At 38.3% G+C, this 18,901-nt stretch overlaps 1 protein-coding gene across 1 annotated transcript in view; it reads left to right on the forward strand.

Annotated features, from left to right (window-relative positions):
• Positions 1 to 18,901, forward strand: part of SLC30A3 (solute carrier family 30 member 3) — a 477,738-nt gene that overhangs the window by 319,825 nt on the left and 139,012 nt on the right. Inside the window, exon 4 of the mRNA XM_044075340.1 lies at positions 12,173 to 12,326. Coding sequence (XP_043931275.1) covers positions 12,173 to 12,326 — 154 coding nt within the window. The remainder of the gene's footprint in view (positions 1 to 12,172; positions 12,327 to 18,901) is intronic.

The following is an 18,901-nucleotide window of genomic DNA, read 5'->3' on the forward strand; positions in this document are numbered from 1 at the left end:
TTCTATTATCTTTCTAAGTTTATAAGAGCAATATTTAAAAAAAAAAATGTCTTTATTTTTGGGCCTTTGCTTCAGTTTTATTTATGGGTTTGTTGCTGTAAGAGGTTGAGAGGTGTGTGTGTGTGTGTGTGTGTGTGTGTGTGTGTGTGTGTGTGTGTGTGTGTGTGTGTTAGGTAGCATACCTCTCAACTGTCCAAATTTTGCAGAATATCCAGATTTTTGCCCCATATGTTTTGTCTGTTCCTCATAAATTTTGTAATTTTCTAGAAAATCATTGAAGGCTGAAGTTGCTAAATAATGACACATTTGAGTTTCAGACTTCATGTCCTTTAGAAAAATTCATACTAGCACAAATCCTGTTATTCTAGCAACTTTCTCATACTGGCACAAATCCTGTTATTCTAGCAACTTTCTAAGTTCACGAGAGCATTATTTAATATCTGTCCCTGTTTATTTTAGGCTTTGTCCATATTTCTTGCACTAAGAGGTAGGTGGGGTGTGTGTGTGAATGAAACACCCTAGTTAGGGGTAGCAGGTGGTTAGTAATTTACTCAAGCTCAAAACCTGTACCTTAGTTACAGAAAACAAAAGCATGAATCCCCTACCCCAACTACCATGCTGTATTTTTCAAAGAACTGACTTTCAGGTTCATTTTCAATTCAAGGAACCAAGTTTGAGTGAATCTATATTATATTACTGAAGAGGCATTACAGCAAATGCCTCTTCATCGATACTAAAAGAGCGAACCATGAATTACGAGACTGGCCGTAGCTTGGCTGGGGAGGGGGGTAGCAGTTTGAGAGCTGTGAGTACAAATTTGAAAATCCTAGCTACACCCCTGAATCCAAACACTGTTTTTAACCATCAGTCTTTTTTCTTCCATCCATTAAGTGACTCTTCAGGCAGTTTATATTCCTTCAGATCAGAACTTTGTGGCAGACACTCTAAGCAGGTCCTTCACTCAATCCCATTTATGGATGCTTCACAGGAATGTGTTTCTGGACATTGGGGTACTCCTCAAGTAGATCTCTTTGCCTCCCCTTTGAAAAGACAACTTCGTCTATTTTGTGCCAGAGACCCTGGTCCTCTGGTATGGAAGGTGGACACCCTCTCATTTTCATGGAAGGGGATGTTACTTTATGCATTCCCTCCCCTTCCTCTCATTCCAAGAGTTCTGTTTAAGATTCAACAGGATGCTCCCAAAATCTTGTTGATGACTCCCTTTTGGCCACGACAGAACTGGTTCCCTCTACTTCTGCATCTAGCCAGGGGCAATCATCACAAGTTACCTCACAGGGTGGATCTACTCACACAGGACAAGGGATCTCTCATCCATCCCCACCTATTCACACATCAACTGACACTGTGGATGATAGGGTTTTGATTCCTTATAGACACCTTTTTTTTCTGAGGACGTGCTGCAGGTCCTTCAGGAGGCCAGGAAAATTACTACTAGGAAATCCTGCTTATCTAAATGGAAGAGGCTTTCTATTTGGTATCTTTCTCATGACCTGGGCCCAATTACTGTGGATGTTCCTTTGGTTCTCTCTTATTTATGTGAGTTGCTCAATGCTGGTTTGGCCTATTCTTCTGTTAAGGCCCACTTATCAGTGCTTCTGCTTGTCTACCTTTAACTCCCCTGTTAACTTCTAGATTTGAGGCTAAGCAATTTCTTAAAGGCGTCCTTAGCCTCCATCCGGTAGCCTGTTCTTCCTCCCTGGGATCTTAATTTTGTTCTGAAGAAATTGACTCAGGCTCTTTTTGAGCCTGCTGTTTTAGCTTCCTTGCAATATTGTTCTTGGAAGACAGTTCTTTTGTTAGATCTTACTTCTGCCAGATGAGTGTCTGAGTTGAAAAGCCTTATGGCTTGTCTATCTTTTTTGATTTTTCATGAGGACAGAGTGTTCTTGCATACTAATCCTTCTTTCATGCCAAAGGTGGTTAATGAGGTATCACTTAATCAGTCTATTAATTTGCCTACTTTTTTCCCCGTCTCTGCAATCTGACAGTGAGAGAGTGTTGCATACCTTAGACATGCATAGACAGATGTTATTTGGATAAGACTAAAGTTATCAGAAAATCTGATCAGTTGTTTGTCTCCTTTCATCCTAGTCTTTAGGATTGGCTGTTTCCAAGCAAACTATTTCTACTTGGATTTCAAAGGCTATTTGTTTTTGTTACACTTTTCATGGCGAGAGCCTTCCTTCTTCTGTAAAGGCTCATTCTACTAGAGCTGTGGCTTCTTCTGGTGTTTTTTTCAAGGGTTCAGGCACTAATTCTATTATTGAAGCAGCTACCTGAACTTCTGTGCATACGTTTACCAAACACCACAAAATGGATGGTATCTCCAGAGCTAGAGCTGGTTTGCTGATGCCATTCTTCATGGCTTCTTATAGGGCTCTACTGCTGCTTCCTCCTTCCAGGTTTCTTCTTGAGCTTTGGCACTGAACCATATGTGATGAATACTGCAGTGGTGAGTGTAAGGACATAGTACAGTTGTGTAAAATCTTACCATAACGGTAGATGTCCTTGCCTTCACCGCTGCAGTATTCACTCCCTCCCACCACCCACATAGTCTTTTTTTTTCCTTCCTGGATATGGAGGTGCTCTTTGGTTTTCTTTGGACTGCTGTTCCTACTGGGGCAATCAGTTCTGAGGATATTATTCCTGAACGTCATCTTTATGCCCTATGCTATATGAGGAGTGTGTAGGTGACATTCAGCGTGCCTTAAAGCAATGGTAGACTTTGGTAGACTGGCCAGACAATGGGCTTCACAGCAGGGAATCCCATATAGTAATGAATACTGCAGCAGTGAAGGCAAGGACATCTACCGTTATGGTAAGATTTTACACAACTGTACTTTCTCTTAAACTGCTATAGAATGATTATTTGACATGGCTTTCACCATCTTTAATATAATAACACCTAGTTTTCAGCTGTACAAAACATATGCACATGTATTCCTATCAAATACTATTTAAAATATTCCCATTTAGCACTAATGTATTAACTGATACTGCATTTCTTCATTTGTCTTTAAATCTGGAGGTGGATAGACAGAGGTATATCGTAAAAACGGCAGTATTAACCCAGTTCATAGATTGTTACTATGCTAATGACTCTAAGCCTAGCCAGGTTTTCCCAAAAGAATAATGATGTCCTGTATCTGAATAGAAAAACTCTTTAAAACACAAATTGCTCTCAATTTTTTGTATTGGTCCCTGACCAATAGAAACAATGGTATAGCCCAACCTAGTGGATGGGGTATTTCAGTGCACATGATAGTTACATCTTAAATAGTAAAAAACAAACAGTTCTAATACACATATGCAATCTATTACATTGAGACGCCCAAAAACATGAATATATGAATGTTGTCAATTGAAAAACCTAGGTAGAAAACCCCTTAATTTGAATGTGAAAAATGCTAACATATCCTATTTGTCTAAACTGTGTATGCAATTTTTTACTTTTTACATTCCAACATATTATATGTGTAAACTAATTCAGTGTATAAAACAAAGAACTACATCTTATTTATGTATATATATTTGAAAGAAATAGTATACATATAGAATAAAGTATTTAAACAATAACTCAAAATAACCTATTCCACCTACATGAAGCTCTGAAGTCAAATGAACTGCCAGTTCATGACATATTTACTTATAACTGTCTGATATATTATATATCTGCCTGAATATATGCTCCATGATCTTGATATCACTATATACTGAATTAGTTGTGACTAAGATGAATATCATCCTATGTATAATAATAACTGTAGCTTAAATACACAGTATAGAAAATAAAATTCAAGACATAATGTCAATATACATGTATGAATAATGATTAAATGATTCTAAGCAGTCCCCAAACAATTCTGAAAAAATGGTAAAATCCATTTTTTATTATTCCATATTTGACTTATCAAGTCTGCTTGGACATATAACCCACAGTCCATGCCAAACGACCTATTGATTACCATATGGATGTGACTAAATCTTGAACACCACTAAAAATTACTAGTCACTGAGGATCAACATATTAATAAGGATTTTACAAATGGTCATTGAGACCCGGCGGAAATAATCCTCCAAGTTTGGTGATCCAGTATTTTTCTTTGTGATTCAAGATAGTGTGCCAGCCTTGTTGGTTGCTTCTATCCCCCATAATTTTATCAATAACCATAAACATAAAATGAGCATTCCCATGTTTGATGGTATGTCTATATAAGGCATTGGTTTCTTTTTTGTTCCTGATATCACTTTTATGTTCTGTCATGCGTATCCTAAGTGATCGTGATGTCTGGCCCACATAGAATGCCTTACATTGACACGTCGCTAGGTAAATGATCCATGTACTACTACAATTGGCGAACACCCTTGATTGATACACTCTGTTTGTATTAGCACTAGTAAATTCCTTAAATCTACTGACCTGTGAACAGGAACTACAATGACCATATGGGAAGGTACCCAGAAGTTTATCTCCAGTTATAGTGGTTTGTTGGTATATTGCGCCTCCACTTTCTTTATGTTTGTAGTGAGAGAAGAGACCTCCTAAAGTTTTACCCTGTCTGAATGAGATTTGGCATTCGGGACCCAAAAGTGTTCTCAATTCCTCATGTGCCAAAAATATATTCCAATTGGAATCTAATACATTTCTTACCAAATGGTGGTTCCTACCATATGTGGTCACAAACCTGAGAATTGATTCCTGCTTAGTTTTGTTAGATCTATTATATTCTAACAAAGTGTTCCTATCTAGAGTGTTACACCATTCACTTGCTCTATATATATCCAAATCTCTATATCCCCTATCCCTAAATCTATGAAACAGATCTTGTCTGGCATGTTCAAAATCTTTCTTAGATGAACTAATGCGTTTAATACGCATAAATTGAGATTTTGGTATATTTCGAATGGTGTGGTTCAGATGCATGCTGGATGCATGAAGCAATGTATTATATTGTAGGTATTTCCGGTATGTTTTTGTACTAAGGGTATGATCTGTATTTCTGTACACTGTGACATCCAAAAAATCAATGGTGTCATGGTGAAATGTAACAGTGAACTCAATACCCCATATGTTACCATTCAAATACTCAATAAACAATTGTAAATACGTTTGATCCGCCCGCCACACCATCCAGCAGTCATCCAAGTATCGTCGCCAGATGTCAATTTCCACCATATATAGATTATGTGAGGTGTCATAAATCATGCATTCTTCAAAATAGGCCATGAATAAATCCGCATATATGGGAGCAAAAGAAGCTCCCATAGCCGTACCTTGTAATTGCCAAAAACATTCTCCATGAAAATAGAAGACATTTTATTCAGCACATGTTCCGCCATGCAGACTAATAAGGTATTAAAACCTGGTGGATACAGGTCTGATCTTTCCAGCCAATATTTTAGGGCTTGTAGTCCAGCCCAATGCGGTATGCTGGTATATAGTGATTTCACATCTAACGTACACATTAACCACCCTTGTTCTAATTGTGTATCTCCTATAATTTGTAGGAAATGTGTCGTATCCTGTAATCGGGCTCTAACTGAAGTTAATAATGGTTTAAGGTAATGTGTTAAAAAGGCTGATAAAGGTTCTGTTAGTGAACCTATTCCTGATACAATGGGTCTGCCTGGGGGTTTAGAAACAGACTTGTGTATTTTGGGAAGAAGATAAAGTATTTGTTTTTGCAGATCCTTAACTGTAAGATGTTTAACAATATTTTTGGTAATAATACCCTCTTCTTCAGCTTGATTCAAAAACTTGTCTATTTCTTTCTTAAAAACATAAGTGGGGTCAATAGACATCTGCATATAACATCGAGTGTTTGCCAGTTGTCCCTTGCCCTCATTAAGGTAGTACCCCATATTCATTACCATGACTGCACCTCCCTTGTCTGCAGGCAGAATAGCAATATTATGATTGTGCCTAAGTTCCTCCAGGGCAACCTTTTCCGATGTCGAGATGTTTTGGCCCAGAATGCATGATTCCCTATGCTGAAAATGTAAATCTCTTAACACTGACTGTTGAAATATAGAGACATGTTTATTCATCGAGGGTTGGAAATCAGATTTGAGAAATTTGAATTCCTGTGATCTTTGAGAAGTGTTATCTGAAAAAACAATTTAAGATTAAAATTATGACAAAAAGACAGTACATCATTAACAATACTATATTCATCAGGAAAGAAACCAGGGATAAAACCAAGGCCTTTATTAAGTAATGTTTGTTGTGCATCAGTGAGTTGTACATCAGATAAATTCAGTACATTGTGATAACTTGGTTCAGTTAGTTCAACAGAGTGTGTATCAATCCCTCCATGGAGTTTGATCTTATGCCCATGTCTATGCTTGCAACCTCTCCGTCGCCTTTTCCTATATCTAAAGGATGCATAGTATTTGACTTTTTGCTTTTAGGTGATTCGCGATAGTTACAGCTGTCATTATCTGTATAGGAGGACTCCTCTCCTGAAGTACTGACCAAAGATTCATCAGTAGATTTTAGGATAGAGCTGGGTCTCTTCCTGGGCTTAGTGCCTGCTGTCCCTCGACCCATGTCATTAAATTTAACAGATCTAAATGTATCAAACGGGCGACCCCTTTGATAGTCAGTGCAATCCCTGTTAAATTTGCAAATTTTTCTTTCTTTAGTTTGTTTATCAAAAATAGCCAGATATTTTGAAAACTTATTTACTGAAGTGGTGTATATAGGCTGGGACTCATACTGTTTACATTCCTCGCAAGAAGTTTTAACTTCCGCTAAGTTGGCGTCCACCATCCTTTCGTAATAAGAGGCAAGAATCTTTACAAACATCATGGATGATTGCTGTAGAGCCAGGTTCCATTCTCTAGTCAGCCTGTCCTCCGATCTACTGACTAGAGGTTGTAGCCACACTCTTAAGACTCTTGGAGTGATTTCTTTGTTAATATAGGCCTTGAATAATCTTAAGTTCCAAATATTAGCTCTCAAATTTTTTAAACCTTTGTTGAGTTTACTAAAAGGTAAATCACATCCATTAGTGAGACCCAAATTGGAGCCATTTTGATTATTGCTTGGTATGCCATTTAATCCAAAAATTCCAATGTCATGCCAATCAGCACATAATCCATGTAAAATCTGCTCTGGGTCCATGGCTTGTATGGTATATCAAAACAATAATGAACATTTAGCAAAATAATAAATCGTCCAAAAGGTGGTGGATTCCAGTCAATGTCACAATGTCCTAAATTAACAGGGCCCACAATGAAAACAAAGGGGTTTAGCAATATCATAAACCATAAAGGTATGTATCAATAATGTCAATGCATTGGTTAAGGAGCAGCTATCCACTAATAAAAATTACCATAAAGAACCTGACTATCCATATATAGGGTAATGATAACTGACAGATGTATATTGGTTCCTGAAGTTCTAAAAAATGACCACATATGAGTGAATCCCAAACTATATAGATCATAGGCATATCACTCCTGAATTTCCATATTAAAAATAGTATTGAATATATACAGGGCTCATATGGATAATTGGGCTACAAAAAACCCAAAAAGAGCTAATATATTGAATAACCTTGAGAGGAATTGTGCTGGTATACTAAGTTAAAGCACCTGATAATGTCAATGCTTTAGTATATTTGAAGCTCATATACCATATTTAAGCAGTACCCGTTCCTGTTTGCAATTATCCAAAATGTATAACCATACCAACAAACTTGTTACAAGAATTATGAAACCCTTGTTGCATATATATATTGATCTAATATTATTATACTATCAACATTTGTGGTCTTATATTGTCAAATAGACTATATGTATATTAATACAAAAATCCTATTCAACAATATGAATAATTCATGAAAAAAAGACTGGTGAAGCATCTGCTTTCCACCAATATATACAACACACGGGTCTAAACCATACATGCAATATAAATGTTTCAACAAAAGAAAAAAATATTTTTTATAAACTCTGGTATAAAGAACTAAACCAAACTAATCAAAAACTTTGTGAGTACATTGACTAATAACACATTAGGTTATAACGCATTGAAAAACATTAGAATTCTAGGTTCATGCCCAGCCTATCTTTATGTATGTAACAGAATCAGGTTTAGATATTCATTCACAATGCTCCCTGCCTGTATATATAGAAAAGCGTATCATTGTTGCTTTTTTAGAGTAAACATTTCACATATACTGCTGATGACTTAATATATTAGATATATATAATATATCCCAAACATATTCAAACATGCCAGCCCATTTGTGAAAATACAAACAAATATGCTAAACAAATTATTATTATATTCGATTTGAAACTTTTATTAATTGTTTAATCTAATGTCCTTAAGCCGATAATGGCTGTTACCATGCACATACAAATTTTTCTGTAGTTGTTGTTGTCCAACAGAACCCAAGGCCAGTTAGTGACGATAGTCCCAAAATCACAATGATTTGTTAGAAAATGTAGAATCTGGATTAGTTATAGTCACAGTACCTTGTAAGTCCTTATTAATCGGAGACCTTGAAGTGTAAATACTGGGTACATCCAAACGGATGGCAACAATAATTCCAGAAAAATATTTGGTAAGTTGTTCCCAATTCTAGTCGACACCAACTGGTTAACCATATAAGTGTTCAAGGATAAGAAAAATTCTGTCGCTGTCTCCACGTCTTGGATTTTGACCAAAATCTGCCAAAAAAAGGGTTTCCTTATTCATTAGTCCCATAGGCCTTCCCAAAAATCAAAAGAACTGTTCAAGTTAGGATTGGAAACAAATTCAGTTGTTCCCTGAAATAGTCCAAAATATATCCACCGTTTCAAAGTAAAAAAAAATGAGAATTGAGGTTGTAAATCCCCCTATTACGAAAATGCAGTGTCTCTATCGTGAACCACCAGCAAAGCCACTAAACAACAACCAAACTTAATGCCTTGCAAGGATGGTGTGCACGGTCAGACCACAGTCATGAAAACACCAATGACCAGCAAACCACGATACTCGACACCAGACACCAAAATAATTTCCAAATGATACTTTTATTATATTAACATATTCAATATCACCAGACCAGTTTCGGCTATCCAGCCTTCCTCATTGGATTAGAAAAACTCTTTAAAACACAAATTGCTTTCAAATTTTTATATTGGTCCCTGACCAATAGAAACAATGGTATAGCTCAACCTAGTGGATGGAGTATTTCAGTGCACATGATAGTTACATCTTAATCAGTAAAAAACAAACAGTTCTAATACACATATGCAATCTATTACATTGAGAAGCCCAAAAACATGAATATATGAATGTTGTCAATTGAAAAACCTAGGTAGGAAAACCCTTAATTAAGCAGGACTCGATTCTCAGGTTTGTGACCACATATGGTAGGAACCACCACTTGGTAAGAAATGTATTAGATTCCAACTGGAATATACTTTTGGCACATGAGGAATTGAGAACACTTTTGGGTCCCAAAATGCCAAATCTCATTCAGACGGGGTAAAACTTTAGGAGGTCTCTTCTCCCACTACAAACATAAAGAAAGTGAAGGTGCAATATACCAACAAACCACTATAACTGGAGATAAACTTCTGGGTACCTTCCCATGTGGTCATTGTAGTTCCTGTTCACAGGTCAGTAGATTTAAGGAATTTACTAGTGCTAATACAAACAGAGTGTATCAATCAAGGGTGTTTGCCAATTGTAGTAGTACATGGATTATTTACCTAGTGACGTGTCAATGTAAGGCATTCTATGTGGGCCAGACATCACGATCACTTAGGATACGCATGACAGAACATAAAAGTGATATCAGGAACAAAAAAGAAACCAACGCCTTATATAGACATACCATCAAACATGGGAATGCTCATTTTATGTTTATGGTTATTGATAAAATTATGGGGGATAGAAGCAACCAACAAGGTTGGCACACTATCTTGAATCACAAAGAAAAATACTGGATCACCAAACTTGGAGGATTATTTCCGCCGGGTCTCAATGACCATTTGTAAAATCCTTATTAATATGTTGATCCTCAGTGACTAGTAATTTTTAGTGGTGTTCAAGATTTAGTCACATCCATATGGTAATCAATAGGTCGTTTGGCATGGACTGTGGGTTATATGTCCAAGCAGACTTGATAAGTCAAATATGGAATAATAAAAAATGGATTTTACCATTTTTTCAGAATTGTTTGGGGACTGCTTAGAATCATTTAACCATTATTCATACATGTATATTGACATTATGTCTTGAATTTTATTTTCTATACTGTGTATTTAAGCTACAGTTATTATTATACATAGGATGATATTCATCATAGTCACAACTAATTCAGTATATAGTGATATCAAGATCATGGAGCATATATTCAGGCAGATATATAATATATCAGACAGTTATAAGTAAATATGTCATGAACTGGTAGTTCATTTGACTTCAGAGCTTCATGTAGGTGGAATAGGTTCTTTTGAGTTATTGTTTAAATACTTTATTCTATATGTATACTATTTCTTTAAATATATATATATGCATAAGGTGTAGTTGTTTGTTTTATACACTGAATTAGTTTACACATAATATGTTGGAATGTAAAAAGTAAAAAATAACATACACAGTTTAGACAAATAGGATATGTTAGCATTTTTCACATTCAAATTAAGGGTTTTCCTACCTAGGTTTTTCAATTGACAACATTCATATATTCATGTTTTTGGGCTTCTCACTGTAATAGATTGCATATGTATATTAGAACTGTTTGTTTTTTACTGATTAAGATGTAACTATCATGTGCACTGAAATACTCCATCCACTAGGTTGGGCTATTCCATTGTTTCTATTGGTCAGGGACCAATATAAAAAACTGAGAGCAATTTGTGTTTTAAAGAGTTTTTCTAATCCACTGAGGAAGGCTGGATAGCCGAAACCAGTCTGGTGATATTGAATATGTTAATATAATAAAAGTATCATTTGGAAATTATTTTGGTGTCTGGTGTCGAGTATCCTGGTTTGCTGGTCGTTGGTGTTTTCATGACTGTGGTCTGACCGTGCACGCCATCCTTGCGAGGCATTAAGTTTGGCTGTATCTAAATAGGACACTGAGAGCCAGGCATTTATAAGCTACATCTGTCCATAAGGGTTATGGGTGCGACCCTCGGTGTAAATTTCCAATTCCCCATCCACTGGTCTAAGCTGCACTTAAACTGGGTAATAGAAGAACTCAGTTTCACATGGATAGGAATCCTGTTCCATAGGAGGGGCAGTCTCTGGGACACATTAACTGTCTCTCCAGCATAAGTCACAGACAAAATTCAGGTCCCTAGAACTTGTATTTCTGGTACTCTTTGACTTATGAATATGTAGGAGATTCATGAGTTTTGTGGATGCCTTGTAAGCCAGGCATAGATCACCCCTCAGCAGACTGAGTAGAGGGAAAGGGCTTTAAGGTGCTCTGCATAAGGCCGGTTTGTTATTCCTTGTATTCTTTTTGCAAGGAACCTCTATGATTGCTCTAGTTGCTGCATATGCCTGGTTAGATACATACCAAAGGGAGCACTGTACTCTATGATTAGTCTGATAAGGGTGAAGTACAATGGGATAATGACCTCTGTGTACCTAGATTACATGCCCTTACCTATAAGTTGCACAACATAAAAGGATTTCCTCACCACTGTGGCAACGTGGTGATCAAAGGTAAGGCAACTGTCAACATGTGTACCCAGATCCCTGACCACTGAGTTGACTCTTAGGGGTGTAGAATCAACATGGTAATTAGCTGGAATGGTTGACTTCCCAAAGGGTACTATTATGCATTTCTTAGCATTGAGTTGAAAATCAGCCATGGTTTTGGCACCATTTATTAGTCAGAAATAGACCTTCTTGAAGAATGCTAGTGTCTGCAGGGGAGTCGATAATAACCCCTGGCTTGCAATCATCTGCAAACTTAGCCAGCCATAAACTTTCAGCATTTGCTTCCATTTCAGAGACATAGATGTCAAAAAGGAGCAGTCCTAGTACTTCAATTGTATTTCATTTCAGTTACTGTTTAATGTTCTTTGTTAGGTTAATGCAAGCTAAGCACTAATAAATAATGCCTTGGCTTTGTGGAAATATTTTGCAAAGGTGAACTGTCTTTCTCCTTTGTTTTTTTTTCTCTCCTGACAGAGATTCTGGGTGCCCTAGCATCAGTTCTGTCGATATGGATAGTGACCGGAGTGCTGGTGTACCTCGCCATCATGAGGATTGTCAACAATGACTTTGAGATTGAAGGTCATGTGATGCTAATTACATCCGGATGTGCTGTCTTTGTAAATATCATGTAAGTTCATCAGTGACAATCCTAGGAACAGCCATGTACATTTTCATAATGAATTATTACAAACCTTTTTCCTACTGACATCCCACTATCACAGTGCTGTAAGTAGTTAAATCTATTTTGGCATTTTCACTTTTGAAGCATTAAGATTCATGACTCCTTTGCCTGACTTGATATTTTCCTCATATAGAAGGAGAACTTCTATTGGACAGAATCTTTTGAGGTTTTGCTGATCCTTGATCTAATGAATCCTTTCCAGTACTACCCTGGTACTCTGAAGAGTGGAGTCTCCTCAGACATTGGTTGCTGTTTTCCTACAGAGTGGGAGCTAAGTATTTTCAGAAATAATTGGTGAAAGAATTGATAAGACTGTACTATACTGCATTTAACTGGAAACAACTGAAATGAGACTGGAAGGAAAGTATATCTCTTAATTACCCAAACTTGTGCTGAACAGCTGCCAATCTCTCCTTTATGGGCCCAATCTTTTGTACTTTTCAGAATGAATTCTGCAAACACTGTAGTTCTGGTAATAAGGCTTTATTAGATGTTAACAATATCTAAATATCCAAATACTGTCTTCAGTTTCAGTCTGTAGAAATTCTGGAGTGCTGGTTAACAATAACAGGGCTGATAAATATATCCAAAGTTTCTGCAGGTATAGTCTGATTCTCCTGAATAACATCAACTGAAACAGTCTTTTCCTCCTGAATAGTATGAATATTTGACCTGATTTCTGTACTCAGGCTCGAGTGTCTGTACTACAAAAGACCCTTTTGCATATCAGCCCCAAAGCTAACTTACTTTCTGAAATGATGGATATTTAATCTTTTCTGTATGTTAGTCCGAACTTACTGGCTTCTCTGACTGTGACTGAACTATTTCTTAATTATACCAACACCCTGTTCTACACGTCTCCTTAGCCTGGCTTCCCAAGCCTTGTACCATACAAACAAGATGTGTTTGTATTCAAATCTACAGCACATTCTGTTCTTAGTATTCTTGACTGAAGGTTATTTTCACTGATTTATTGAAACTTAAAATAAGTTGTGAAGCCTGTTTAACATGGTTGCATTTCTAGGCTTATGCAAAGAGAATACTGTATTTTAAATTACACCTAACCTAACAACTGGCTCTAAGGTACACTAGGATGGACAAGGTGACATGCACAGAAGAGGCAGACATAGCCTCAGAGCGGGATGAAAACCTCACACATATTAAATGGCTAAGTAAGCCTCTCTGATCAAGAAAACAGACCTCAGAATTCTTTGAGTTGCCTGCAGGCTTTTTCAAATTATGTGCAGGAAGCATTTAATTCTAGAAAAGTACTTACCACCAGTCGTTATTCTTTACTGTTAATTTATATTTATTTTAACATTTGTCTTAATCAATTTTTCAGCTTTTTAAGTCTTTCTTCATTATACCTTGAGAATACATAAAGTGAAAGTATGTGAGACACATATCCTGATTTTTTTCCAGATAAATTAGTAGGCATCAATAGCATTTCTGTAGAAGGAAGACAATAGGAGATCCATATGCTCTTTCACAAAGGATTGCGGTAGGCAGACTGAGCAAAATGAAGGTGCAAAACACAATGACAAGGTGGCCACCTCTCATAGTAATATTAAGGCACAATAAACAGAAGGGATGGTGAAATTGCATGCTGTTGTTCAGTATTAGATATATGAGACCAGATGGCTTAGTGCTTAAGGTCTTTGCTTCCCATGTACAAGATACAAGGTTCGATCCTGACCTCTGATCAATGCCTGTTTGGAGTTTGCATGTTCTCCCTGTATCTCTGTGGGGTTTCTCCCATGGCTGAAAAACATGAGTGTCTCCATCTCAAACTCACCAATGAATGGAGCTGTGGGCAGCAGCCCAGACTCTACATGGTGCCCTAAAGGGGAAAGAGTTGTACAGACCAACTGCTTTTGGCATCTACTGTGGTGCACAGTATCCTCAAGATAGGAGAACAAGGATCATAGACTGCATGCTGTGGCAGGGCTAGCCACTTGATGGTGTAAAATATGGCTCTAGGTGATTTGGTCATGTTGCCTGATGTTGCCAAACATGAACTGAGAATTGCTATGCTTAATGTAGGTTCTCTGACAGGACACAGCTTGGAAGTAGATGACATGATGATACAGAGGAGGCTGGACATCCTATGTATCCAGGAGATGAGATGGAAGAGCAGTGCAGCAAAGCCACTTGGCTTGGGATCCAGAGTCTACTACTCAGGTGGAGGGCAGGCTACAAATGGTGTAGGAATTGTGGTGAGAGAGAAGCTTCAGAAAGCAGTAAGGAATATCATCAGAATTAATGACAGACTCATGGCAGTCAGATTCCAGTGTAATGATAGGGCAGTATTCATAATCTCAGGCTATGCCCCACAGCAGGGTTGTGATAGTGAGGAAAAGAGTGTATTCAGACAGCAGTTGCAGGACTACTAGATAAGCAGGACAACATGAATTTGTGCTGATAATGGGTGGCCTGAATAGACATATTGGGACAGACAGAACAGGATACGAGGACTGCCTGGGTCTACATGGGTGGGGCAACAAGAATAAAGAAGGAGAAGCCATTCTAGACTTCTGTCTGGCAACAAGAATAAAGAAGGAGAAGCCATTCTAGACTTCTGTCTGGCAAATGGCTTGATAGTAGCCAACACATGGTTCAGAAAGAGAGACAGTCACAAGATCACATACAAGAGTAGTCAGCATGCAACTCAGGTAGACTTTCTCCTAGTAAGGAAAAGGCACTGGGGCAAAATCCATGATTGCAAAGTCATCCCCAGTGAAACAGTCAGCCCACAGAATAAACCACTAGTTGCCACAATCAGCAACAAGCAGTGGTCAGAGAAGGCTCTAAGGTCAACAGAGACCAGGCTAAAAACCTGGAAGTTGACTGGAGAGAAAGTACAATGGTTCAAGAATTACTCAGGACTCTAGCACTCCAAGAAGTGGAGGAAATAGGTGGAGCTGAAGAAGAATGGCAGCGCCTAAAAACAGCATATGTTAGGACTACGAAAAAGATATGTGACTGAGCCTGGTATGGAAATAAGGTACATAAGGAATGCTGGCATTGGAATGCAGAAGCCCAGGAAGTCATCAAAAGAAAAAAAGGAGTGCAGGAAGAAGTGGGAGACAGAAAAGACTGACCAGGCTAGGAAGGACTACTGGTTGGCTAACAAAGAAGCTAAGAAAGAAGTTGCAATAGCAAAGAATATGGCATCGGAGGCACTGTGTCAACTTCTGGAAAGTGACTCAGTAAGGGGCACAAAGAAACTATATCAGGTTGCAAGGCAAAGACAGAAAGATAAAGAAGAGAGTCAGACACCCTTCATAAGGGATTCCAGCAACAACCTGCTCAGCAGCCCAGACGACATCAAAGGCAGATGGAAGGAGTATTTCCAACAGCTTCTGAATGAAGAAAACCCCACAGAAGCTGTACTGCCCCAGAAACTGCCTACGATGAGAGAAGAAGAGGAGCCCACCCTAGAAGAAGTAAGAGCAGCACTAAGGAAGATGAAGTCAGGGAAAGCAGCAGGCTCAAATGAGGTCACAGCAGATATGATAAAGATTCTGGGTGAGACAGGGGAGAAATGGCTCCTGAGGGTACTAATAGCAGTGTGGAGAGAAAGGCATACCCCAGATGACTGGAGAATAAGCATACTCATGCCAGTGTACAAGAACAAAGGGGACATCCACAACTGTGGTCAGTACAAAGGCATCAAACTCCTATCACATTGCATGAAAGTTCTAGAAAGGGTGATTTATAAATTTCTATGCAGAGTAGTAGAATGTAAGATGGGAGATGAGCAGTTTGGATTCAGATCAGGATGCAGCACAACTGACCTGATGTTTGCATTGAGACAGATACTTGAGAAGAAGCTAGAGATAGGAGAGAGTCCAACTGGGCATTCCTAGACTTGGAGAAAGCATATGACAAGGTCCCAAGAAAGATGATCTGAGCAGTACTACAATGGTTTGAAGTCCCAAAACACTGGTAGAATTAGTGCCGGCTATGTACAAGGACCCAGTGACTCAAGTACAGACAGTGTTCGGCCTCACAGAGGGGTTCCCAGTGGGTGTGGGTATACATCAGGGTTCAGCTCTGAGCCCACTGCTGTTCACACTGGTGATGGACTACATTAGCAAATAGGTTGGAGGGGATGGATCAACAAAGTTGCTGTATGCAGATGATGTGGCAGTACAGGCAGACTCTGAGCTAGAACTTCAGCAAAGGACAGGGGAGTGGAATGCAAATCTGAGGGCACATGGGATGAAACTAAGCACAGATAAGATGGTGGTAATGGCAGCAAATTGGGGAAATCAGAAGAAGCTGAGAGTAGAGATAGAAGGGAAGATAGTAGAACAGGTAAACAGCTTCAAGTATCTTGGAGGAGTAGTTGAGGAGAAGGGTAGTCTGAATGAATAGGTCAAAGCTAGAATCAGATGGGTTGCAGTCAACTGGCATAGAGTATCAGGTGTAGTCTATGACAGAAGAATGCCAAAGAATCTGAAAAGTAAAGTGTACACGACAGTGGTGTGACCAGTACTACTGTATGGTACAGAAATCTGGGCAGTAAAGGTAGAACAGTTGAAGCTAGAGGTGATGGAAATGAAGTGTCTGAGAAAGGTGATAAGATGCACACTGTAGGGCAGATGAAGAAATGAGACATATGAGCAGAAGCCAAAGTAGCTCCAATGGCAGAAAAGATCAAAGAGAACAGATTACAGTAGTTTGGGCACATGTGTAGAAAAGCAGAAAGACAATCTGGTCAGGAAGATTTGGGACAGACAGGAAGAAGGTAAGAGGACATCCAGCAAAGAGGTAGATGGATTGTGTGAAAGAAGATCTGCGATAGTCAGGTATGAGTGTTGAAGAAGGCAGGAGTGTGGCACAGAATCGAGAGAGTTGGTGACAGTTAACATGATACCCCAACCCCATGTAGAAAAATGGTAAAAAGGGGGCTGATGATGATGATGATGTTCAGTATTAGATATGGTTACATAAGCCAGTAGAAGCTGGAACAGCTCTGATTGACAAACAGTTATAGAAATCCTTGGGGAAAGAAAGCTAAAGGCATTTTAACAAATGCCATAGCTCAGATGAAGGCAGGAAGAAAGGATTCAAAAGCATATGTCCTCATTCATTCTCAGTACTGCAGTAGCAGAATCAGCCTCTACTGCATGGGATTTATTAACATGGGATAAGCCATCAAGCTATCTTGTTATTTGTAAACCATGCAAAATTAAAGTAAGGAAGAGAAAGGGGGAAACAAGCAGAGAATGTTGACTGTGCCATAGCACATCATATTACTATTCATCATTAATCAATAAATAATTCCTCACACACTCATCAGTGATTCCTCATCTAAATGCTGTCTTTAATAGAATTATAATCTAACACTGTTACCTTAATACCCCTCCTTGACCATCCCTTTGCTGTTTTCCCCCTCTGTTTGATATCATGTATATATGTAAATGGAGTACATTGTGTATTGCTAAATCTATGCATACTTACATAACAGAATATTTTACAATGTCACATCTTGTGTTTATATTTTTTACATTTTTAATTTATTTGTGTTGCCTTTAATGTATTACATGGTGTTCTATGTGTGTCTCACTTTCTATCTCTAGGCTGAGACTGAAATTATTCCATAGATAACAGTTAGCTAGTTAGTACTTAGAAAATACACAGTACAAATGATCAGAAGCCCAAGGCTTATGGTGATTTAGATTTTGATGATGGATAGCCAATGGGAGCTTGATTGATTTTGAACACAATGTGGAATTTGATGATGATGGTATGTTTTCCTCAAAGCGCAAAGGTATCCATCCCAAACTCATGTTGGCCTGCGAGGTGCAGTCCTGTAGTAGATCCAGAAACCTATAGTGGGGGTGCAGCCAAGAAGCTTCCCAAGGAGGCATGACATGCTGTTGCAATGCATCATGAATAGGAGGAGGTGGAATGTGTGTTACACACGCGTCACCATAAGTATAGCAAGGCACGATATGCTCTTGTAGTGCTTTATGGGTGTGAACTGAAGGGGCACATTCTTTGCAGTGCATCCTATGTGAGTACTTAGCAAATTTTAAACAGAATCAGTTAATATACAAACAAGCCAGTTATGATGCATTTTCTTCTACTTCATTAATACTACTGTAAAAAAGTTATATGACAGATATCATGCTTTATAGCATAGAGATTTCCATATGAATTCATGCATGGCATTATCCAGATCACAGCTAGCACAGGACATTTTCCAGCATTTTACAGAATGTGCAGTGAGAAAGCAAGAGAGAGAGAACAGCACCTCTTGTCACTTGTTGGATAGTGTAAGGTGGGGCAGGCTATGATGCATTCAGTTCATTAGCAGACCTCAGTTCAGCGACACACGTCTCACCCAATACAAACTGGAGAAATAAATTATCTTTCCAAATGAACATTCTGCATTAGTCAGAGAGTGGTCAGTGAATGACACCTACATTTACAATCTGGAGCTTAGTAAAATAGGAATATGTTAAGGAAATTAAAATTGTAGAGAAAGTGCGACTCCAGGAAAGCACAGC

This window comes from Protopterus annectens, chromosome 6.part1, assembly GCF_019279795.1.
Source record: "Protopterus annectens isolate FY-2018-M chromosome 6.part1, PAN1.0, whole genome shotgun sequence".
Taxonomy (NCBI): domain Eukaryota; kingdom Metazoa; phylum Chordata; order Ceratodontiformes; family Protopteridae; genus Protopterus; species Protopterus annectens.